Below are 25190 nucleotides of genomic sequence, written 5' to 3'. Positions count from 1 at the left end.
CTGGCTAGCTATGTCCTGGGCAGCTATGACATAGCTGTGCATAACATTTGCATATGCTACATTACATGTATAGATGCCAGTTTATAAACAGCTTTACAGAAAAGGAACTGGCTCTTAGTCTCAAGGCATTTTCTAAGCAACAGGTTGTCAACAGGGTTTTCTGAACTCAGTACAGATACAATGTTAGCATGCAGCATATTTTAGTTGCAAGTGGAGATGATAATATTTGTCTACCTTGAATCACGCTGAATGATTGAAATATTCTATATACAGGTGGGCCCCAGTTTAAGAACAAGTTCCGTTCCCAAGGTCTGTCCTTAAGTCGAATTTGAATGTAATCCAGAACAGTATTATGTATAATACTGTATAAGTAGTATTGCATAATGAACTCGAACCATTGTGTATTTAACTCAAATCATTGTGTATTTAACTCGAATTTTGCTACAGTGGGTTCCATTCTTAACTATGGGTTGACTGTAACCGGGGCGTTCTTAATCTGGGGACTACCTGTACATGCTAAGTATACTCATGCGTGTAATGTCTTACACTTTCTACAGTTCTTGCACTTAAAGTAAGAAATGACTCCCCCAAAGTAATGAATTAATAATGAAATTAGGTACTCTAGATTGTTAATTTTATTTAGACTCTATAGTACTTAATGGGATTATTCCTTCTCTCCTTTTCCAAGACTGACATTAGTTACCAGCTTCTGTGCTTATATTTATATGTAAGTATAATTTTTCCATAGCTTGGAATTGGAAGAAAGTATTTGCCAGTTTGTATTCTTCCATGCCAGCCCTGTCTAATTAGCTGTAATTTTTTTTCTGTGAGCAGAACAGAGCTTTAACACATGAACTTACCTGCAGCAGGGTTATCTTAATCAGTGTTCAAACTTCTTTTGGAAGTAACTTTAAAAAGAGATGTAAGGACATGGTACTCTAAAGAATAGACAAAGATGCCAAAGGAAGTTTTCTTCATAATCTTAATCCTTGCAGAAGAGTGTTTGGATAGTTACAACACATAGGGAGGGTAAGGGTAATTCCCTTTCCCATTAGAAACTCCCTTGAAAATCCTCCCTCTCACATACAATTAAATGTAAGGGAAAACTTTCAGTGGCCCTGTGGAAGCATTTTTAAAAACATAATTGCCACATATACTTAGAGGGAATCACATGTACTCCCTGGAAATTCTTTTGCCCATGTGGTGATCAGTTTACCTCGTGTTGGTACCAATGAAAGCTTTTTTCTCTCTTTTTCCTTTCCTTTTCCTTTTCCTTTCCTTTTGTTTTTGATTATAGTAGCATGTGGAAACAGGACATTTAAGTGTAGCTTTATGAGCTTTAGTCTTCATTGAAAATCACATTCTTACCATGGAATATAGGAGAAAAAAAAATCATTGGAACCAATGGACGTTGATTCAAGAACAAGGAACCATGGCCTCTCTTAGGGGAGGGGGGCATCTCTTTGCTCCCTTTTAAAGAGAACTTTTGGTTCCTTGCATTAGTTTACTGATGTTAAGTGAATTGAAGTTAATGACTACCCAGCAGACTCAGAACAAGAAACAATGCTTGTGGTCAGAAATATAGGCTCTCTAAGTAGTAAGAGTTTTCTAGACTGGTTGTGGATGTATTTCTAGCTGGTCTATTTAAAAGCTCCATTTGCTATGGATCAATGCTGAAGCAACATCTTTGCATGACTGCTTGTTCTTTTTCCAATCTGCTGACTCTCAACTTTATAGACTGCTTTCCTGGCTTCCAACCTTTTACTAGTATTCTGTCTTTGTTTTACTTAATGAAATGCTTTCCTGGTTTCTGCCCTTTTGTTAATCCTGACTTCATCATGCATAATGGCCTGAACCTCTGCTGCCTGTCTTCAGCTACGTAGATTGCTATCTACAACTTTTGTATGTGTTTCCTGTCCACTCCCCCAATTATGAGATGGTACAGGTGCCAAATATGCAAATTCTTTTGAGCCAAGGGAGTTAGATGCAGTTTTTGGAAACAAAGAATGGAGAATTTGATACTGAAACATTTCTTTGGATGATTATTGTCTGATTCCTCTGGGTTATTATTTGCATTGTGGAAAAGCTGCAGTTTGGGAATGTAGAAGCTTGGTTAAATTTTGGATTTCAAAATTTGCAAAAGGGACTATTAAGGATAGAGTAGAGAGTTCTGTAGTTTTAATTTACTGCAAAACTCATATACAAGCAGGCAGACCACTCTTCTTATTGTATCTTTGTGATCTTAAATGATTTTAAATAGAGACACCAGTATATATTTCTGGCTGCCTCAAAATATAACTGAAGAACTTGTTTACTTTGTATAAATCACTATTTATTTATTCATTCATTCATTCATTCATTCATCGAAATGTCCAGGAGAAGAAAACTCTAGGCACAAGCATGTTCCTGGAATTCTCCCTCTTGATGCTGGCCTAATTCAGTTCATCTCCAGGTTTCTGCTTGTGCCATCAATTTCTACTCCTCTCTTTTTATAGTTGACTCCTGGATTTTGCATCTTGCCCTGCCCTGCTTAAGCAAAGCAGCAGATATGCAGTTAACACTATTGACACACTTATTCCTTCATCTGCTACATCCCCTTGGAAAGTTGGATCTGATGAAAATTACTCTCAAAAAGCAGCAACTTTTTGCTGCTCTTTCTTCAACATTATTTTTCCCTTCCCCTTTTTTTCATTTTGCGGAAATACGTTGGATTTGTTTTTTGTTTATAAAGTAAGATAGTTACCATAAGCCCGCTGGAGGCTACGTGTATTTAATTTAGTGTTTCACCACTACCACCACCATCATCATCTATCCAAAAGGCATTGGCTGCTCTCAGCCCCAGAAAACAAATAAGAGAATATCCTTCCTGTGCCTCCCAGATCTCCAGCCCAGAATTCCACTCATATTCTGGAATCTCCTGAATTTCTTGTTAAAATATATTTTTTAAAAATAAATTTTATTAAAAAGTTTTACAGAAAACATAAAAACTAACAGAAACTAATAAAGGGTAAAAAGAGCAACGAAAGAAAAAAATAAGAAAGAAGTGAGAAAAACTACAAAAAGAGAAGAAAAAGAAAAAGAAGCTTCTGATTTCTTTTGTAGCAAACATAAGTACAAAAAAAGCTAACTTTTTTCTATTATCCAGGGTTTTTTCCCCTAATCATCAAAACCACAAATCATAAGTGCATTTTTTTCTGTTTCATGCAAAAAGTCTGTAAGGGACTAACCCGGTCAGCCATAAATATAGATATTGTTTTTTTCTCTAATAAAGGAAGTTAATTTAGCCATCTCTGCAAGTTCCATCATCTTCACCAGCTATTCTTCCATTGTGGGTAGTCTTGAATCTTTCCACTTTTGAGCATATAAAAACAAAGTCCCATTACTTTTTTTCTAACTGTCCATTAACCCCAAAAGAAAACTCTCTGATTTCAGTTGTACTTTAATCTTTAAAATCTTCTGAATTAGTATATGTATTTGTATTCAATTTTTTTTGGCTTTTTTACATGTCCAACATGGTAAAATATCCCTTCATGTTGTTCACATTTCCAGCAAAGATTCGAAGTACCTTTATACGTTCTGGACAATTTCTCTGGGGACAAATACCAACCAATCATTTTATAAAAATTATCTGTAAGACTAGAATTTAATGTAAATTTCAGTTCTTTCAACCACATATTTTCCCATTGATCCATTTGTATATTATAGCTAAAATGTATAGCCCATTTTATTATACATTCCTTCACTTGTCTGATATTTCACCAAAAGAATTTCTTGTTAAATTATCAATTCAGTCCCAAAATCTGACAGTCTGTAACAGTTTCTCAACCTTAGCAACTTTAAGTTGTGTGGACTTCAACTTCCAGAATTCCCCAGCCAGTGGGAGTTGAAGTCCACACAGCTTAAAGTTGCCAAGGATGAGAAACACTGGTCTGTAAGGAAGTGTATATATTTAATATATAAGGTAGAGATTTAGCTTGAGGGATTGAGATACATTGATTTTGGCTTTTTCTGATCTTAATTTTGCTTCATAAAATAAACTTCTTTGAAACTGTGGGTTGGAAATAATTTTTAGACACAATAGAGAAGGCAGTAGTGTTTCATTCTACCAGCTGATTGTTTTGAGTAAGAGAACTGGAAGTGCAGTATGAAACTATTTTGCTAAATTTGGAGAAGGGTTCCACATCCCATTTAAAGGATTAGAATAGAAAATCATGGCAATATTTCTGAACAATGAATCAGTGGAATTGGCATGACAACAGAGATGTTCACTGTAAGCAACATTATTTTAGGCTGTTTTCCTGGCTCACAGACAGGTTTTGTGGAGGGAAGTATTGCACTAGGACCCCAATTGCATTTCCCATGTCTATTCCACAGTTGGTACAAAATTCTGTAAAATAAAGCAAGAGTTAAGATAGTTGTGTTTTAATGATCTCAGAATCACAGAATTGGAAGAACATTGAAAACTGCCCCCAATCCAGATGGCCTTCTATGTCATAATTACAGATGAAACTCTATATTCTTTTCACTTTGCATAATTTCCACAGATTAGTCTGTGCAAGTCAGTTGATCATATGCCACTAGAAGAAAGTAGCTACAGCATATGATTTGCCTGCAGAGAGTTCATGCTTTTGAGCTAAATTACATACTGTAGAAGAAAGCTGTCTTTACAAGAACATTATCCAACCAGAGACCCCTCCAGATGGGATGGATTATAATTCCCATCAACTTCTGCCACATGGCTATTGAATAATGGGAATGTTAATTCAGCACAGCTCAAAAGGCTGGGAATGCTGTGGAGGATATTAGTTTCCATTCCTACTAAGTGGTCAATCAGATCCTCAGCATGAGTAAAATCATTGGAATGAAATAATGCTGGATTCACTTTCATGCTGCTCAACAGTTGGCTCTTTGTGAGAACATCCTCAATCCAACTGTTGTTCCAAGATCTTCCTGGACCTGCTTTTCCCTATTTGTGGACCAATTTTTATGAGTTTCCTAATTACTGACCCTGCTTCAGTAATTCAAAGAAAAGGGATCTTCCGTTTCTCTTTCTAAACAAGAACTGTCTCTGACTTTAAATGAATGCCCTTGTTTTTCCCTCAGTCCTAGACTGTGTCCCTCTGGTTTCTTTTCCTTTTTTTTCTTGGCATATTTCTAGTCTCTGACCTTATTGGCAAACATGATTTAAACATTTGTTATGCTTTCTCTACAGACTTTTTCTGGAACGGCTAAGTTGTATTCAAAAATGAAAGTAAATTCTCTTTGTCTAAAAAGTGTATTTTTTCTACATTGTAGAAAAAACAGCTGATGATGATGTCCAGAAGTCTGATATCTCATCCAGCAGCCAAGGAGTGATTGAAAAGGAATCCCTTGGGCCTCTTCTTCTTGAGGTATGTGCTTAAGAAAACAGCTGCTCCACGTAGTATATCTAATGCAACAACTTTTTGAATATAGTTTTCCTTTAAAATTTGCTGGGAAGTAGAAAGTAGGTATCTCCACAAAAAACTGTGGAGACTCCCAGTGTTGGGACCAATTACTAATTAGGTTAAAAAAAGATGTTGAGGAAATGGATGATACAGTTATGCCAAATAGTACTTTCATCTAGAAGATGTGCAGTCAGCTTATGGGGCAGTTTTGATGTAGGTTTTTTGTGTGAATCCCAGGTTGTTTTTGTTGTTGTTAGATTTTTTTTTTTAATCTTAAGGGTAACCAAGAAATTTTAGATCAGTTAACCTAATATATATCCCAGATAAATTTATGGGAAGCATGGATTAGAAATGAAACTGTTATAAAAACAAGTGCATGCACCAACTTGTGCTACTAAGTTCAAACTTTTCAACGCAGAAGCTTTGAAGTACCTAGTAATACATGTAATTATGGTCCTGATTATTCTTTGTTTGGTACTGGTTATACTATTTTTAGTACAGCTCTTCAAATATGTCCATGCATCATAGTAAGAGAAGCTCCCCAGAGAACAAATGGACTGTATGCAACCTATTCATAGTAAGCTAAAACTTGCTAGAAATCTGGTTTACTGTTATCTGTCAGATGCTTTGGTTGGACCATCCAAAGTGGCTCATTCTCTTTATAGAAGCTAATGGTTCCACTTAACCCAATGGTCACAAATGGATTTTTGATCCACATTCATTCTCTGTCTATCAAACCATCTTAATGCATTTCTTTTGTATGGTTATTCACTTCTCTATTCAGTGCATATTCATTTAGCACCCAGTTCCTATTGCAACCAATTATGTTTCTCCTGACATATTCAACTCTCATTTCCATAACAAACTGGACAGAAGACATTCTTATACATAGCTATTTTCACTTCTTTCTACAAACATTCATTCCTTGCAACAGACCACATCCTACTATTTACATTTCTACCAGCATTTGTGTGTCTTAAAGTTTCTCCATCTGTTCTTCCAACTTCAGTAAACTTTCTATACAAATTCATTTATTTTCTCTAGTTTTTTTTCCCTATACAGTGGGGCAAAAAAGTATTTAGTCAGCCACCAATTGTGCAAGTTCTCCCACTTAAAAAGATGAGAGAGGCCTGTAATTTCCATTATAGGTATACCTCAACCATGAGAGACAAAATGAGAAAAAAAATCCAGAAAATCACATTGTCTGATTTTTAAAGAATGTATTTGCAAATCATGGTGGAAAATAAGTATTTGGTCACCTACAAACAAGCAAGATGTCTGGCTCTCACAGACCTGTAACTACTTCTTTAAGAGGCTCCTCTGTCCTCCACTCGTTACCTGTAGTAATGGCATCTGTTTGACCTTGTTATCAGTATAAAAGACACCTGTCCACAACCTCAAACAGTCACACTCCAAATTCCACTATGGCCAAGATCAAAGAGCTGTTGAAGGACACCAGAAACAAAATTGTAGACCTGCACCAGGCTGGGAAGACTGAATCTGCAATAGGCAAGCAGCTTGGTGTGAAGAAATCAACTGTGGGAGCAATAATTAGAAAATGGAAGACATACAAGACCACTGATAATCTCCCTCGATCTGGGGCTCCACGCAAGATCTCACCCCGTGGGGTCAAAATGATCACAAGAATGGTGAGCAAAAATCCCAGAACCACACGGGGGACCTAGTGAATGACCTGCAGAGAGCTGGGACCAAAGTAACAAAGGCTACCATCAGTAACACACTACGCCGCCAGGGACTCAAATCCTGCAGTGCCAGACGTGTCCCCCTGCTTAAGCCAGTACATGTCCGGGCCTGTCTGAAGTTTGCTAGAGAGCATTTGGATGATCCAGAAGAGGATTGGGAGAATGTCATATGGTCAGATGAAACCAAAGTAGAACGTTTTGGTTTAAACTCAACTCGTTGTGTTTGGAGGAGAGAGAATGCTGAGTTGCATCCAAAGAACACCATACCTACTGTGAAGCATGGGGGTGGAAACATCATGCCTTGGGGCTGTTTTTCTGCAAAGGGACCAGGACGACTGATCTGTGTAAAGGAAAGAATGAATGGGGCCATGTATCGTGAGATTTTGAGTGAACACCTCCTTCCATCAGCAAGGGCATTGAAGATGAAATGTGGCTGGGTCTTTCAGCATGACAATGATCCCAAACACACCGCCCGGGCAACGAAGGAGTGGCTTCGTAAGAAGCATTTCAAGGTCCTGGAGTGGCCTAGCCAGTCTCCAGATCTCAACCCCATGGAAAACTTTTGGAGGGAGTTGAAAGTCCGTGTTGCCCAGCGACAGCCCCAAAACATCACTGCTCTAGAGGAGATCTGCATGGAGGAATGGGCCAAAATACCAGCAACAGTGTGTGAAAACCTTGTGAAGACTTACAGAAAACGTTTGACCTTTGTCATTGCCAACAAAGGATATATAGCAAAGTATTGAGATGAACTTTTGATATTGACCAAATACTTATTTTCCACCATGATTTGCAAATAAATTCTTTAAAAATCAGACAATGTGATTTTCTGGATTTTTCCCCCCATTTTGTCTCTCATAGTTGAGGTATACCTATGATGAAAATTACAGGCCTCTCTCATCTTTTTAAGTGGGAGAACTTGCACAATTGGTGGCTGACTAAATACTTTTTTGCCCCACTGTATATATAATTTACAATTATTTACTCTGTTTTTCTTGACTAACACAACTACTTTGGTTTTTGATATGCTACTTTTTAGATCCATGATCCTTCTTGCATCATACTGTCTAAGATTCATTTTTTCCAACCAACAATATGGCATTGTTACAAAAGTACATCCCCAAACACACCTCTAAAATCTCCACAAACATTCCTTATCATTTATCCATAAATATATAAATATATTAAACAACCAAGGGGACATCAAACGTTTTACTCTCCGCTCAGTGTTGAACTATTAATATTCCCATTTATTCTTATGAATGTTTTACTTCCATGATATTCAGCAACAAATCTTCAGCATAAAGTGTTCAATAATTCTACTCATTTTATCACAAGCTTTCTCTAAATCATCAAATGAAATATTTTTTCTAATTCATAAATTTTTCAATGGCAAGCTAAAGAGCAAAAATTTAGCCTATGTGTACTTCTCAAATTTTTCTCATTGTCACTCATCATATTCTTTCAACCAGAATTCTCTTTCTCATATACATTTAATAAATTAATCCCCATGTTGTTTTGGTATTAACTGCCCCCTTTCCATAAGGCAACAGTATTGGCATTTTTTCCACGAACAGGTACAGTCTTCACACATTCATTCACATATTCATTCCATAAATAAACTATACCCATATATTAACATTTCTCCAAGTGTAAATCTTCTTCAGCTATATCATTTTTCAATATTGTCACAGCATTTATGATTTCCTTTTCATCCTTTTTTTCTTGGATGCACATTTATATCATTCATTTCAATCACTCTATATTACTGTCATTCCATACAAACCTCTGAAATATACCTTCAGCCATTCAGTCACTTCAGTTACATCCCAAATGATTTCATCACTTTTATTTTTAATTTCATTTATTCTGCTGGAGGCTTCTCATCTAGTCTTTTTCACCAACTCTGAAAACATTTTTTTCTCATCTACCAGAAAGAACTCTGGGCAGCAAACCTGAATAAAAACACAATACAAATATTTAAAAAAGAAAAACAGTGTTGAGCCCCTATAAAATTTGCATCTATAAATCAGCCACCCCAAGCCAGGTTCCACCCCAAACCAGGTTCCAGCATCCCACCCTCAGTCCCTAGGGGAAAAGCCAGGTCTTCACCCTTTCTGAAGGTCAACAGGTTGGGGCCATCCATATTTCCAGGGAGAGGCTGTTCCATAAGGCAGGTGTCATGACAGAGAATGCATGACAATGTTTCACCAAGGGAACTTGGAGCATCTCCACCCTGCCAAATTTAGTGGGATGAGCAGAAACTGTTGAGGCTAGGCAGCCTCATAATTAACCTGGCCTCATGCCATGTAGGGCTATAAAGGTGATGACCAGGGTGCAACTGGCACACAAGGTGTATTTCTACAAAAGTTCTCCTAGCCATGGCTTCTACCTGCTCTTTGAGCAGAAGCCATGAGTCCAGAAGGACTTCCTGTATTGCACACCAACTCTGACTGGGGAAGTGTAGAGATGCCAAATCACTAGATATAGGGGAATCTAAAACCCACAGCCAGTCAGTCTTGTGAGGGTTGAGCCGAAGCCAGTTCTTCCCCATCCAGAACTGTGCAGCCTATAAGCACTGGGAGAACACTTCCACGCCATCACTTGGAAGGCCCGGGGTAGAGATGTACAACTCAGTACCATTACGCTGATGATTCTTGGCTCCATGCCAATGGATGACCTCACCCAGCTGTTTCATGTAGATGTTAAATAGGAGTGGGGAGAGAGTTGAGCCCTGCAGCACCCCACAAAGCAAAGGTCCAGGGCTAGACCTCTCCCTTCCCTGCAAAGCCCATTGGAACTTGCCTTGGAGGAAGGAGGAGAGCTACTGAAAAACCATGCCTCCCACTTCCAACTCCCTCATCTGGCCCAAAAGGATACCATGAATGATGATATAAGAAGCCACTGACAGATAAAGGAGATTTGTACTTTCAGACTTGCACAATTCTGTTAATGTATCCATGCGATAAAGTAGAATTAGTTCATCTGGTCATGTTTCCTGTCTGGTCTACCTGGGAAAGCTGACATCAATTTTATTTATTTAATAAACCTGCAAGTCTGAAAGTACAAATCTCTCACCGTCTCCTTTACAGCCTGAGAAGCTAGAGAGGGTCCTTTTTGAGCCTCTTTCTCTGTCCATTATGCAGTTGCGGGTTATGCCGTCTCTTATCTGACCATTCCCTAGGCAGCATCTCTTTGCCCTGTCTCTCAAGGTCTTTCTCACATACCATTACAATTAGTGACATCTCAGTACTACATCCCTGCCTGAAACCTGATTGTAACAGGTCCAGATAATCCACTTCCTCCATTGCCCTTTGAAGCTGTAGGCCTTCTACTTTCTCCACAATCTTCCCCCAAAAGGGAAAGTTGGAGTCTGGACAAAAGTTGTCCAGTACTGCCACGTACTGGGGATGATCTCCTGAGGAGGGGAAGACCATTTCCCCCTTAAAGGCACATGAGAAACTACTGATTAGCAGTATTACTAAGGCTGCCATGCTACCGATGACTACCCATGTAGGAGCTCTGTAGCAACCTGTCTAATTCTGGAACCAGTCATCAGACTCTGCCTGCTGCCCAGCACATTCCAGCTGGCCATCCAATCCTTCCCTGGGGGACTCCTTTCTGCCTGTCTCCAAAACTACTACTACTACCATTCTGTGACCACTCTGTGAGAAAGAGCCACAAAGACTCTTATAGGACATCTGCTTTCTCTTCCTGCAGTTCTTCTTTTGCTCTTGTTCTGTCCCACATTCAGCACCTCTCATCGATCTTGTGTCCTTCACTCATTCTCCCAAACATTTATCATGAACAATAAAATCAGTCATGCTTTTTTATTCATCCCTTTTCCATGTATACTCATGTTTGGATTCAAAACAGAAAGACCTTTTTCTAAGCACATTGTCTCCAGTCACCATTCTCAATCATTCTCGATCTCGAAATGTCCTGATAACTTTTTCTGTATCTCTGGTCTCATCCCCACTCATCCATTCATGTCACTTGGTAGAATAATTCTTCTCCTGTATTGCATTCATTCAGAATGTTGCATAGTTTTCCACAAAACTCATTTCTGCTTCTGGAGCGTAACATTTAACTATCAACTAACCTAGTTAGTTAATCCTGCTTTGATATGCACCCACAATACCTTAGATGACACTAATGCATACTTTCTGATGAACTTTTCAGCCCTTTCATTCATAAGTAAAGCTACATTCTGTGCATGTATTCATCAACACTGCTCCACAAGATCAAGCCACCTTCATTCTAAGCTAATATTCCTTCCGAAGGCTTTCACGGCCGGAATACGATGGCTGGTGTGAATCTTCCGGGCTGTGTGGCCGTGTTCTGGAAGTTTTGTTTCCTAACGTTTCGCCAGCATCTGTGACCAGCATCTTCAGAGGGCAGGCGCACAGACAGGAGCAGTTCTCTCTGTGCCCAGGATGATGTGACCCTGTTGTGGGTATTTATAGAGATCAGCGAGGGTGCCTGAAGGGGGGTTGGGTTAACGAGTGGCTGCTTGTTTTAGTGTCAGAATATGTGTATCTTCCTGGGGGTTAGGCAGGGTTTTTCTATTGAGTTGTTAACAAGTGGCTGCTGAGGGTGATTAGCATGTTCATTGTGTGAATTGTTAACCCAAACCCCCACATACCCCCTTCAGGCACCCTCACTGATCTCTGTAAATACCCACAACAGGGTCACATCATCCTGGGCACAGAGAGAACTGCTCCTGTCTGTGCTCCTGCCCTCTGAAGATGCCGGTCACAGATGCTGGCGAAACGTTAGGAAACAAAACTTCCAGAACACGGCCACACAGCCCGGAAGACCCACACCAGCCATGATATTCCTTCCACTGACTCCTAATTTTGCAGACACACAATATATCTATTTTTCTTTCTTTCACTCTGTCCTACTCTTCACTATTTATTACTTTTATATTTTAAGTTGCAAAATTCTATATGCCATGATGTTTGAATTAGATGGTATTAATTAATAAATAAATAGTAGATTGTCACTAGATTGGCTAATTGACCTCTGCTTGCCCATCATGGCTTTGGTCATTTGACATTTTCACACTTTCACTTTTTAGTAATATGGAGAAAGTGTAGACTAAATTAGCAGTCACAGTTATACCAATGCAGCATTTCTTGGTAATAGTAAGAACCACATTTAGCTGGTATGTATCAAGCACAACCAAAGCCTAGGTTTTCTCACAGAATTTTATGCAAGATAAGAGAGCTAATCTAAAAGCAAACTTGCAAGACAACATACTGTTGTCCACATCCCACCTTCTAGGAGGTACATGCAATGTACTGAGAAACCCTCAGGCTAACAAGTGTGAGAAACTTGTCACACTAAGGGAAGGGAGCTGCCCCTTGGAAGAACCCAAATATTCTTTATCTTGATATTTCTTGTGATCCATGTTCCCTGTTCACCAATCATTTCTACCATGTGTGTTTGAATTTTTACGTAAGCTTTTAACAGCAAAATTAGGTCCCGTTCCTAATATCTGGAAATAGATTATTTATGATTAGTCTCATGCTGGTTAAGTGTCAGATGGGCTGCATTAACTGAACTAAGATTGATTTACATTCAATACCGTTTTCAGCTGTTTATTCACTCTCTTTTACCTGCTGTGTCCGATTTGTTCAGGTACCTTTCCCTTTCCCAGATACTTTTAAAAATCATACCACGTTTGGTTATTATGATGGGACTGTTGGTGTGCTAAAACAGCTGAAAATTAAAGGGGACAGAATTTTAATTCAGGCAGGAACCTGCGAGCTGCGCTTTACCACTCTAAAGCATGTAATGCAGAAGCCTTTTGTTGCTTAGCAACAGACAACTCTGACTCAGTGAAACTGCAAGCCATGGGCTAATTTTGTTGGGGGTGGGGGGAGTGGGTTGGTTTGGTTTGAAATTACTTCCTGTTTCCAGCAGCTAATATGGAAGGATGGGGAAACACTCTCCCAGTGCAAATAAAGACTGCAAAGCCAGATAAATTGTGTCTCCCTGCTTAACAAAAGCAATACAGGAAAGGGGAGCAAATGTTGACAGATATGTCCAAGTGTATGGTTGGGTCTGGGCATATATTGTTTTGAATTATGAAGGGGCAGTTCAAGCCATCATCAATCCTGTCTGACTCAGGCAGCACTTAGGCATCCCTCAACTATACCAAAGGGAGGTCAGTCCACCCTGTTCAGAAAATATACGACAATCAGAAATCTGCCATGCCTTTTGTTAGATTCTACTTTGCATTGTCCCACCTCTGCAGCAGTCCCACTGTTTCTTTCATCCATGGGAATCCAAACGTGCCCCATCCTAATTAGCAAGGACTATGCCCTTTGAGTGTTCTATCCTTGTATAAGAATATTTTAGGCCAGCCCCAGTGAGATCTTTCTGATTTTAAATTATTTTAAATAGAGAGACAATTTGGTCTTGTGGTTAAGGCACCAGGTGAAAGCAGGGGCAGGTGAGTTCTAGTCCCACCTTAGGCACGAAAGCCAGCTGGGTGACTTTGGGCCAGTCATTCTCTCAGCCCAACTTACCACACGGGGTTCTTGTTGTGGGGAAAATAGGAGGAGGAAATATTATTAGGTATGTTTGCTGCTTTGAGTTAGTTACAAAAACAATAAAGGCGGGATTAAAAAAAAACTTTAAAAATGTCTGAAGAACATATTTTCTCTCTCAAACTGGCCTTCTACAAAAAGAAAAAAAAAGTCCCCGCTTGAAATCTAAAACATGCATAATCATTACCAACTAGCAAGACAAATGTTAGTCAACTTACGGGGTGGGTCTTTATCACCCACACTGGGAGTTGTCACCTGTGCAATCCATGTGGCAAATCCTGGAGCATCAATGCTAACAATTATTTCCCATCTTTATATCAGTGTCGTAAGAAAATAGGCTGGTTAGGCAAGGCATGCTGGCAAAGTCACCTTGGGCAGCAAAGAGCAGCACAAAGAAGGTGGTAAAGGCAGAGCTGATTATAGAAGTTCGACAGATTTGGTGATAGTATAATGTAAAAATCTAGACTTCATCTGGAGGTAATTTGTTAACATGGTCTGTAAGTAGAGTACATGAAGTGGACAGGTCACTGTTCATGCAGTGTTGAATTGAAGTAATTATATGCATTTGCCCACATTGGACCAGAGAGCAGTATTTGCACTAATTCCCTCAGCTGCCTTGACTATAAATTGACTATATGTTGTTATATATATCTATATATTGACTATATGTTGTTATATATGACTATGTATGTGACTGTAAGTTGACTATATGTGTTAAGCATGACTCCCAGGCATTTTTACCACTATATACTTGTGTATTTCTGTTACTTTTGCCATGATGGCACCCTGGTAATCTGTAACCCCCATTGTCAGCTCTTTTTTGTTCTAACTACCTATAAAGACAGAAGCACCTTTCTTAATGCCTTTTGTCTTTGTTTTGGCCCCTGCAGGCACTGGATGGCTTTTTCTTCGTTGTGAATCGTGAAGGACGGATTGTGTTTGTGTCTGAGAATGTGACCAGCTACCTAGGCTATAACCAAGAGGAGCTTATGAACACCAGTGTCTACAGCATCTTGCACGTGGGAGATCATGCTGAATTTGTCAAGAATTTGCTGCCTAAGTCACTAGGTGAGCAGTGTGACTTTCTTGGCCTTCTCCCATTCTCTTGCAAAGCTGCTACTGAATCAACAAAACAAGGTCATATAATTTCAATATAAATTTATGTCAGGTTACTAGGATAACTTTTCTAGTTAGTGTATGAAGTAAATGTGCAGGGAAAAATAAGGCTCTAAGACTACAGTAGCTAACCTAAAAACATTTTTATCAGAATATAAGGAATATAATGATATAAAAAAGGCAACTGATGAAAACTCCAGGTAACCTAAACCTTATTCTTATCTAGAGTTCCAGTTGATATTCTTTTGTAATATTTGTGAAGAAAAACAAAAGAAGTTGAGGTTTTTAGCTTCAGGAAATGATAATAGGTGTCCTAGAACAAAATGATCAGGTTATTCTTTTCTTTACATACCAGATTCATAAAGCTACTTGATATAATACATTTTTAAGCGTTTGATTTCTTCATGGTTTTAGCTGAATGTTTCTCAGAATGTGCAGGAGTTGAGTAGATGCAAGCTGCACTCAAGAGCACTAGCAGGTGGTTAGGAGATTAGGAGGCGGCTCTGTTTTGCAAACAAGATCCAATTTAATTTTGCCAGTGACATGCCATTCCAAATGCATGTCATTCATTCTGCATTTAAGCTGATTTTTGAATAATATGCTAACTCACAAGCATCATTTTGTAATTCTCAGTAAGAACTTCAGTTGACTACTCAACCAGAAACCATTTTTTGCCAGTATGAAGGCTAGAGAGCTAAAAATGTAAAATGCTTACTGAGTGTCAGCTTAGCCAGCAGACTAAACCAGTGACTGGAGGCACAAAGATGCTCTTCGGTCAGCTCCTCATTAATGTGGCACATTGAGTACACAGCTAGATTCAGTCAGAGAGGTTACTGGCTGCTTACAAATCAATGTTTTGTTCAGAGAAGGTCAACTGCTTGCTGGTGTTTAATCAACTTGATGATAAAACCCTCTTGCTTAACAAGGTTCTGTTTATCAAAGTTATGGCCTATTAGCTAAAGCTTTATTAGTTGACAAGTCACTAATTCAGTAAACTCTCATAGTTCTTACAACTGCCTTATTGGGTCAATGCAAGAGTCTGCTGAAGCTGCAAAGGTACAAATTACACTTCAATGGAGGGAAAGAGAAACCATCAATGACACACTGAGCACTTATGGAAAACAAGTGAAGGTCAGCAGTGATTTTACATGAATACAGAAAGCTGGAGAGATAGAAATCCTCAACTATTTATTACCCGCTTTGCAGGTCTTCTTTGAAGGTCCATAGTATAGGTAGAAAACGATGGTAAAGTAGCAGTAGCAAATCTCTTGTCTCATAACCTGGAACCCTTCACTTGCTACAGTCCTACTTGACCATGCACAATATACATACTTGCATTTGTGCATCCATGAAGCAAATACATGTATATGTGTATGCTCAATGACACAAATTTAATGGACATGCCTATGCAACCTTAATGGTAGTTGAAAAGTGCCAAATGCAATAGGTTCAAAATCTACAAGAGTCCCCAACCTAGGAAAGAGTCATCAAAAAGGGCTGATACTCAAAAGGGATGTGCAAGAGTGAAGACTTGTATGATGAAGCCCTTCTTTGAGTCATTTTTAGAAGACAAAATAGCTCTAGAAGAATCTTTTTGAAATTATATTTTTAGTGTTCTGCTCTCCTTTTTCTTTTTAAAGCTACCCTTCTTTTTTGGTTGGTCCCCTAGAACCTCACAGTGAGAGGAAGACTGTAATCTCAGATTCTTGCAAGTCCATGCAGTTGGATGGGATCTTAGCCAGAGGTAGACAGTTTTTTTGGTTCAAGATCACATGCATTGCCTGGTGGTGTATCAGACCTACCCATGCACAAACACATATATCAACTACATTTTGTTGGGGAAAAGGGTACACAAGACAGATCTTACTTGCACCATTTTTCCATCACAGTGGACAGTTCTGCAGGATTTAAAGATTATTTGCCTTAATCTATGGGCTTTATTTCCTATCTTTATCCAGGAGTCCAAGGTGGTTTACTTGAGATCTCCCTTTATTTTACTCCACAGCAAAAACTCATTGAAGTAGATTGAGGTGAGGGAATATTACTGGCCCAAAGTCACCCAGGCAAATTCCACTGTTGAGGGTGGACTTGAATCTGGGTCTCCCTATCAGTGTTTTAACACTACATCATACTGGCTATCTGAATGTCAGGTTGCTGGAGTTTGCTTTAGATTTTAAGTAAACACTCAGCTGTGTCCTTTAACAAATGCTGCCATTTTCAAAATCGGTTCTGTTAAGCTAGTGCTAGCATAGACCATTTTAATATTGATTTCAGTGTGGCTGGTATCAAATCTGCTTCAATCAATATAAAATTGACTTAAGCTAATTTAATATAAGGTAGGTTTAAATCAATATTTCACTTAATCAGGTCTTAATTGATTTTAGCTTACTACAGTGCACACTTGTGCATGGATAAAGTTCAACATTTTGTGAAATGCTACTGTTGAATTAAACACACACACTTTCTCACACTCACACATACAGCTCAGCCAATTTTCTATAGACAAATTAAAAACTTGTATTTTTCTACAGTGCTTTTTGATAATATGATGCAAGGTGTTCCTTATTCACACTGAACATGGATTTTGAAAAATTTGTGAATATGGTTGTCAAGGAAACTACTATGCTGAATGCAAATATGGAGATGTAACGATGGCAGAAAATTGTGGAAGTGCCATCATTCTGTGGATCTAATACATCCTTTACATGTATTTGTTTTCAATCAATAAACAGATTTAGTGATGTAGAGCTGCTTGACCAGGAATAATAAAATGTTCATGGCTGGAGGCATGCTTCTTTCTCCCCCCAACAAAAAAGGAGTCAGTGTCTGATTCATAGAGTGCAACTGTGATACCACCTGGGGTGATTTTTTTAGCTGCAATTTTTGTGGAAATATTATTTGTACAAAATAGTTGCATTAAGGCTGTGTTGGCTTAGCATATTTATTTTTGAACTTTACCTCTGAAAGGCCCATTCCCAGCTATTCACTACCACTTGTTGGTCAATCATGGGGGGTTTTTTTAGATAAAGGAAGGAGAAGTAGAGCAGGAACCAGCTTAGATCAGCTGCCACTGCACTTTCCCCCTCCTACAAAAATTTCCCCTGGATTCTTCCTCTTTGGAGGGTATGGTTGTAGCAAGGATTACAGAAAGGAGGAGAAGTGGGTCATGGGGTGGGTGGTTTCTGATTGCTGCTATCAGTATTCTTAGAGATGGTGGAAGGAGCAGAGGGAGCGTGGGGACCAGGTTGTCTTCTTTATGGTGCTGTGAAGGGAAGGCAGAAGGAGTATGTGGATCAGCTGAGGGCATCCACTACTGCATCTCCTCTGCAGTAGTACAGGAATTGCACTAGTAGTAATAGTAAGGAAAGAACACAATTGAAATTTTTGCATAGAGAACAAAAAGAAGAGAAGTGTTTTCTGTGTTCAGAGGCTTTTCCACACTTACTTCCTGGTCCATGCCATCTGAGTGAACATGACAGTATTCAGCAGCGCATTCTAGTATCTAGTTGTAGTAGCTAGAACAGGTAATAATGGAATAAATAATTGTCTGTTAATAGAAGGACCGTGACTTTGACTCATTACAGCAGTTTCTTATATTTATTAGTGTTTGGGTAGAGCTGCAGTAATCTCAGTTTCACTATATAGTTTCCAAATTCTGGTTTCTGCACATTCACTTTTTCAAAGCCCTTCAAGAAATGTCTTTATTCTACTTCATGTGCCTCTGCAGTTAATGGAGTCCCTTGGCCCCAAGAATCCACCCGACGCAACAGCCATACCTTCAACTGCAGAATGCTGATCCGTCCCCCAGATGAGCCAGGCGCAGAGAACCAAGAGGCCCGCCAGCGTTATGAGGTTATGCAGTGCTTCACGGTGTCTCAGCCAAAACTGATCAAAGAGGAAGGTGAAGGTAAAAACAAAGAATGCCCAATATGGAGGTGGCGTTCATGGTGCATCACATTTCTGGGGAGAAAGGGAAAAGCAAAAAATTATTCCCTGTTGTCCTTCCATAAGACTTTTACTGCAAGGGGACTGCAACTCTGTGAAAGCTCATATGCTTTGCACCGTTTCCTGCTTACTTAAAAGTAGGGTTTGTGATGTCTGTAACTCAGCATGTTAAAACCCACAGATTTACTGTACTATGTGAGAGTGCATCCCTGAAATTGCACACTCATCTGTACGGCAGATGAGCAAAAGGCGAGCAAGGTGAATTTAGTCCTCATGGGAATGGAAAGGTTTCCAAAAGGTGCATTGCAATCCTACTCCTTCTTGCCACTTGCATTCATACCAGTCTGTTGCATTTGCATCACTCTTTGTGTGGGGAAGTTTAGAGGGCATATCTCTATATGTCCAGTACTGGCAGTACTGTAATCAGTTGCTAAAAAATATAAAATAAAATAAAATCTAGGGCTATTTGAACCAGCCTGCTAAAGATGCTAAAACATAATCCTTCAAAGCTTAGTGCAAAAGAAAGTAGTTTCCAGTCATTAAAGGTATGAGGGGTTTGGTCTAAGACTATTAAAACATTGTCTTCGTTCAGATATGATTCTTTTTGCATGTCACATTGTTTTTTGTGGTATTGCAACATAGTATTCATGCTATTGGATTATGTTAAGTGTCTTATTACAAAGAAATCAGCCAAAGTCAGAATGAGTAAGTAGATATACTCATGACATATTCAGATGTCCTGCTCCCTTCAGGTTCTTCTGATGTTGTACAGATTTTTGATATTCCCAAGTCTGTACCTTTAATGCAGTAATTAAACTGGAATACTGAAATTTCAATAGCATCACTCTGATGATGAAGTCACTCTCCCCAAAATGAACAGAGTAAAGTGATACTGTATCTCAGTTGAAAGATAAAACAGATGAAAGGAAGATAGGTTAATGATACCCTTCATATATCTGGAAGCTGGGGTGTTCCCTAGATTGTTTTCCAGTAGTAAGCTTGTCTCCTCTGATTATCCCTGAACGGTCCGTAGTTGTTTCCAGGAATACTTACATATATTGTGGCTTACTGAAATCCCCCACAATTGCACTGAGTGGGTATCTGCCTGGATTCCAAATGCATAATTTAGCAGACATGGATTCAGAATTGGGATCCTGATCTTTATCTGTACTGTTGCTTAGCCCCATCAAGCCAACAAGACTTTCCAGCAGAACACTTCAGGCTTATTCCTCCGTAACGGCCATTTCGTTCCAGTGCATTAGCTGAATTAATCCACTGCAGCTTTCACAGGAGATCATGACTGGAAGAAATAAATCACAGAGGGGTTTTTGAGCACATACTTTGCCCAGAGCTGATAATTGTTGGCTTCCGCAACTGCCTTTTATTTTACAGTGTTGCCAGATCCAAATGGCCTTAAAATTAATTCTCCCAAACAGTGTGGAACGAACACACGCATACACATGGGAGTATGCCAGTCCTTTTCTCTTACAAGCAAACTTTTAACCTTTCCCAAGCTGGCACCCTAGAGATGTATTGGACTATCATTCCCATTTCCCCAGTGAGTGCTGCCAATATATGTGCAAGATGATGGGAATTCTAGTCCAATACATCTAGAGGGCTTCACTTTAGAGGGATGTGGTTTTTTAGAATCTCGTTGCTGTGAAGAATTTAACTCAACAATGCTGCTCTTCATGCAAAATGAAAAAAAGGCTTAGTTTAGCCATGACTCCAGTGATGATTCCTAAACTGTAATCGCAGGGGCACTGTTTTCGTTCTTCACCAAATTAAAAAAGATCAGCAAATCAGTTGGGTTGTTGCAGCTTTATCCTGTGTCTGAAATAAGAGAAGCCCAACCCATCTGTTTCTCTTGTATGAGACCTTTTTTTCTCTTGCATTCTCCTATCCCTCCTCCAGTTCCCTCCCCAGACCTCCTACCTAATGCTGCATTTGCTCCACTTTATTTGCTCAAGGCTAGTTTCTGCTGCTCACACCAAATCCCAGATTGAACCACTGTCTTAGTGTTCCATTTTGAGTGGGTTACAGGCACAGAAAAGGTGCATTCTTCATTATAAAGTAAGTCTAAGAAGAACTTGCAGTGTCTCTAGTAAAGGCCTGCCTCTTTTACATAGTCTCTTTGCACAATACACAAGATGGGTGAAGGGAGGAAGGCTCTGAGGCAGATGCAAGGTATAGGAAGGGAAGAAGGAGGCAGTGCTGGGGGCGATGTGGAAGAGGTAAGTTAAAAAGAGGTGGCATCGCTGGTGTGGGAACTTAATCAGTAACCTTCAGTCTTTTTTTCCTTCTCTTCACAACAGATTTGCAGTCCTGCCTAATATGCATTGCACGAAGATTACCTCGATCTACAGCCCCTACCACATCAGAATCTTTCATGACCAAGCAAGATACTACAGGTATCTTTCAGAAGAATAAGCAGATAATTGCTTCTGCAAGGCTTTGGAAATCATAGGGTATTTTGTCAGACTGCAGTCATATGTTCTGTAACTGAAAGATCCAAGGCCACTTGCTTGGCCATCTTGGTCTTCAAAACTAGAGAAGATTCCATGGACATCTCTTAGTTATTCCTTTTGGTGCCTGGGGCTCCTCTCAACATTTATTGAGGAGGACAGGTGCCACATGGGAATGGACAATAATGGAAAAAAAAAGTAGATTTTTTTTCCTTGAGCTTGGGATTCTGTTTTGTTTTGTTTTTTAAACTACGTTGAGCCTGCTTTGCAGCTTACACTACTGTTTTTATTTATTGGCACCTCAAAATTATGGGAAACCATGTGTCTAATGCTGGTAGTTGTATTTTAAAAAAGACATATGTTTGCTTTACTTCAGCTTTAGGTTGCCAATCCCTGCTGTATAGTTTCATAAGAAAATGTGGAGATGGTGTAAGTGGGCAAGGCAAGGGGAAAGACAAATCTGCAGCCATCCATGAATGAGTATTGGTTTACTGAGTAACTTTCACATTTTGATACTATTAATTTTATATCTCTACTGCTCTTCCATCCACTTAAGTAAAAGTCAGCCCTTGCCACCTTGAATTGCATATTGTTGTGAGTTTTGAAGGTGGGAGAGGCAAGAATGGCATTTATTTATGTGACTTATCAACTCCCTCAACCCAAATGGACTCTGAGCAATAATAGTTAAATGCAAGCCTGTTCAATTCTGCATATGTAGATTTTGCCATTTAGACTCTTCAACTGCAGATCAGGAATTAAAGGAGCTATAGCTGGTGATCACATATGTGTAAGACAGAGAAATAGCATTTCAAAAGTTTTGCAGAACTAATTAAGGAATAATGAAAGGCAGTAGACACCTTTTAAGAGAGCAGGAGATATTTGGATAATTCGTATAAAGGTTTTGTCAAAAGAAAGGTAACATGCTGTTACCTTTCTTCTGACAAAACCTTTATACGAATTATGGATGCCACTTTACATAAGTGGCAGTCTTAAACAAGGTTATAAGGGGCAGCTTAATCGTATCTGCCTTGTTTTTAATTAGGTTTGTATACCTTTTACACCTCTAAAAATGGAGCATTCAAGATAGCTTAAATAATTTTTAAAATTATTTTCAATTTTAAAAAATGAAAAATTAACAGTTGAAATATAAATAGAAGGCTGGGAATTTGAGTCCGGTTTATAGATAATGGACAGATGTAGAAGGCGCAAACTCTCCTTTTGAATGTATTCTTTTACTGCTCTGCTTTTAGATTCCCAGATCTAATGCCTTTGTATTCATTCCACTCCACACAGGTAAAATCATCTCCATTGACACCAGTTCCCTGAGAGCAGCAGGCCGGACTGGCTGGGAGGATTTAGTGAGAAAATGCATCTATGCTTTCTTCCAGCCTCAGGGCAGGGAGCCATCTTATGCCAAGCAGCTATTTCAAGAAGGTAACAAAGCTGCTGCCTTTGAACACACCATCATGTTTGCTGGATAAAGGCTTTCCAGAATGAAAATACAATTTTAAAAAAATGAAGGAGGCACATAATGCTGCCAAAGGAAGTAGCTGAAATGACTGAGTAATGGCAGTGGTCCCTCAAGCTGGCCAGGAAAAATTGCCTATGCAGTCAGTAGAATTCCACTAGTCACCTCTTTACACTCCTATGACAATCTGGCCTACAAGGCCAATGGCCCCCAGCTTAGGGGCAGTGTGCCAACCCAAAGACTTTTTTGTAACCTTTTCAGGAAGTAAAAACTAAAGCAAACAGGCCAAGTTATCCAAAACCTGGCTACCTCATTGGTCCCAAAAAGGACAGAAATGTTCCAAAATCTCTTAAACTTGCATCTTTTTATGCAGACTGTGGTGTGCTGATTTGGATCTTGGATTAGTCCAGGGAAGACTGGTTCTGATTCCCAATCAGCCAGCAAAGTTCCTTTGGGGGACTCTTGTCTAATAATACTCAGACTTTAGCTCAACAGAATAAAAAGGGTCAGGAAGGGCATCCCAGAAAATTTCAGATAAAGCGTCAGTAGGTGATGAGCATTCTTAGCTTTTATATTAGTAATTTTCATAAGTGCTAATGTAAAGCGTAAAGATGTTTATCATTTTACAACACCCTTGAAACATGGATCAGTAAAATTGTATCTCCTTATAAACTGTGGCTGAAATAATTATTTCTCCACTAAAAGGATTAAATCGTTTATGAAAAGCCCAGGAGGTTTTTGACATACTAATTTCCATAGGACTTTCAGATGGAGATGGTTGATGATTTCTCACCATAACTTAGCCCTGAAGCAGGGCTGGGCAACTTTCTGGGGGTGGACGGGGGAAGGATGGCACTACAGTAATCTTGTGGGGACACAACTACGTAAGATGGGTGAATGTTTTTTAAAGTTCCATCCACACAGAATTTTTGGAGGGAGGAAGATTGAGCCCTCCCTTTACCTCTAGAGCCTAAAAGATATGTACTTCTTCACATTTTGTTTTTCCCTCTTCCTTCTGCTTTTATCTCCTTGGGAAACATGGTTTTAAGAGTTAGTTTTTGTTCCACTGGTAAGAGAAGGGCATCTGTGTTCAAATTCCTGTTCAACTTGAAAACTGACTGCTTCAGTTTCAATTCCCCCATTTATAAAATGGGAGTAAGATTCAGCAAGCTCATAATCTTAGTATTAGGACACATAAAAAAGTAAACTGTAACTAAGCTTTATATAGCAAAAAAATCTTATAATTTATAGTAGAGAAATGCACTTTTTCTTTTCTTCTTTTTTTAGGCCTCTGAGGGGTGCAGGTTGCATGCTGATGATGCAGCAAGATCATTGGAGGGGCAGGGTTGGACTTTTCAGCCCATTGCTTTCCGTTTTTTCAGGGCTTGAATTTTTTAAAAAAATTTTTAACCTACATACATACATAGGTACATACCCATCCTACTACTTTCTTTTGGGGTAACCAGTGTTAGGCAGACTGCATAAAAGAAGTGAGAAACAGTATGCCAAAGAAATTAAAAGCATAAGATAAGGACAGGAAAGCAAACATAACTGTATATTGTTTATACCCAATCCATTTACTATTCCAGTAGAAGAAAATATATGTAGCTCAGGGTTGAACTGTGGAACCCTTGGTGCTCTCTGAGTTTGGTTGTTTGCTTGCAAATGTTTCATTACTCCTGTGAATGCTGATGAAGTTACTTAGTTGGGTAATGAAACGTCTGCAAGCAAACGACCAAGCTCAGGGAGCACCAAGGACTCCATTTACTCTTCCTCTTCATATCTTTCTATCCTGGCATATCATCCTTCATTCATACACTGTTTGAGATAATGCCTTCTGTTCTTTACTCTTCTCACTTTTTTTTTTTTTTTAGGATCTCATAAACTCTTTCAAACCATAGCTTTTGTAGCTTTCCCCTTCCCCTCAACCCATTCACTCTTCATGTATTTCTTTACTACTGAATCCTCATTAGTTTTCTTTATATGACCAAACAATCTCAACTTATTTCCTCAATACTGGTCGCTCCCTTTTGTATTCAGACCACATTCATTGAGCACTCATTCATTTTTGATCCTATCTCTTCTTGTTTTACCACACATACATTTACACACTTTCAAGTATCATATTCCTACTGAATTCAACATTTATGTTCCTCCTGACATATCTCTCATTTCTGTATAACACACAGTAAGAAACCTGCTCTTATACACAATCATTTTAATTTCTTTCTCCAAACATTTACTCCTCTTAACAAACATCTTACTACCCTTTCTGTCTGCATTTGCATATCTTAAATTTCTCTGTGTCACATGCAGTAGTGACTGCTGATGGCAAGGATGGTACTGATCAGTTTGGGCACATTTTGATTTAGTATTCAATAAGTGCAACCAAAGCCCAATTTTATTCCAGCATGCTCACACTATTCTGTACAAGGTAGGATTTCTAAGAGAGAACCTTGCAAGCCAGCACACTGTTACCTGCCTCCTGCAATCTAGAAGGTACATACAGT

General features: G+C 39.0%; 1 protein-coding gene across 7 annotated transcripts in view; it reads left to right on the top strand.

The window, feature by feature from the left end:
- NCOA1 (nuclear receptor coactivator 1) overlaps nucleotides 1-25190 on the top strand; it is a 290001-nt gene that overhangs the window by 221291 nt on the left and 43520 nt on the right. For all 7 annotated transcript variants that reach the window (XM_088152158.1, XM_088152155.1, XM_088152154.1 and 4 more), the window contains 5 exons: nucleotides 5296-5390; nucleotides 14577-14754; nucleotides 18530-18709; nucleotides 21063-21158; nucleotides 22506-22646. In XM_088152158.1, coding sequence (XP_088008284.1) covers nucleotides 5296-5390; nucleotides 14577-14754; nucleotides 18530-18709; nucleotides 21063-21158; nucleotides 22506-22646 — 690 coding nt within the window. The remainder of the gene's footprint in view (nucleotides 1-5295; nucleotides 5391-14576; nucleotides 14755-18529; nucleotides 18710-21062; nucleotides 21159-22505; nucleotides 22647-25190) is intronic.

This window comes from Python bivittatus, unplaced genomic scaffold, assembly GCF_059951505.1.
Source record: "Python bivittatus isolate LINGU-HERP-01145 unplaced genomic scaffold, Pbiv_v1 ctg000690_np1212, whole genome shotgun sequence".
Classification (NCBI taxonomy): Eukaryota; Metazoa; Chordata; class Lepidosauria; order Squamata; family Pythonidae; genus Python; species Python bivittatus.
Note: the sequence above shows the minus strand (reverse complement) of the source record. Positions and strands in the feature narration are given on the sequence as shown.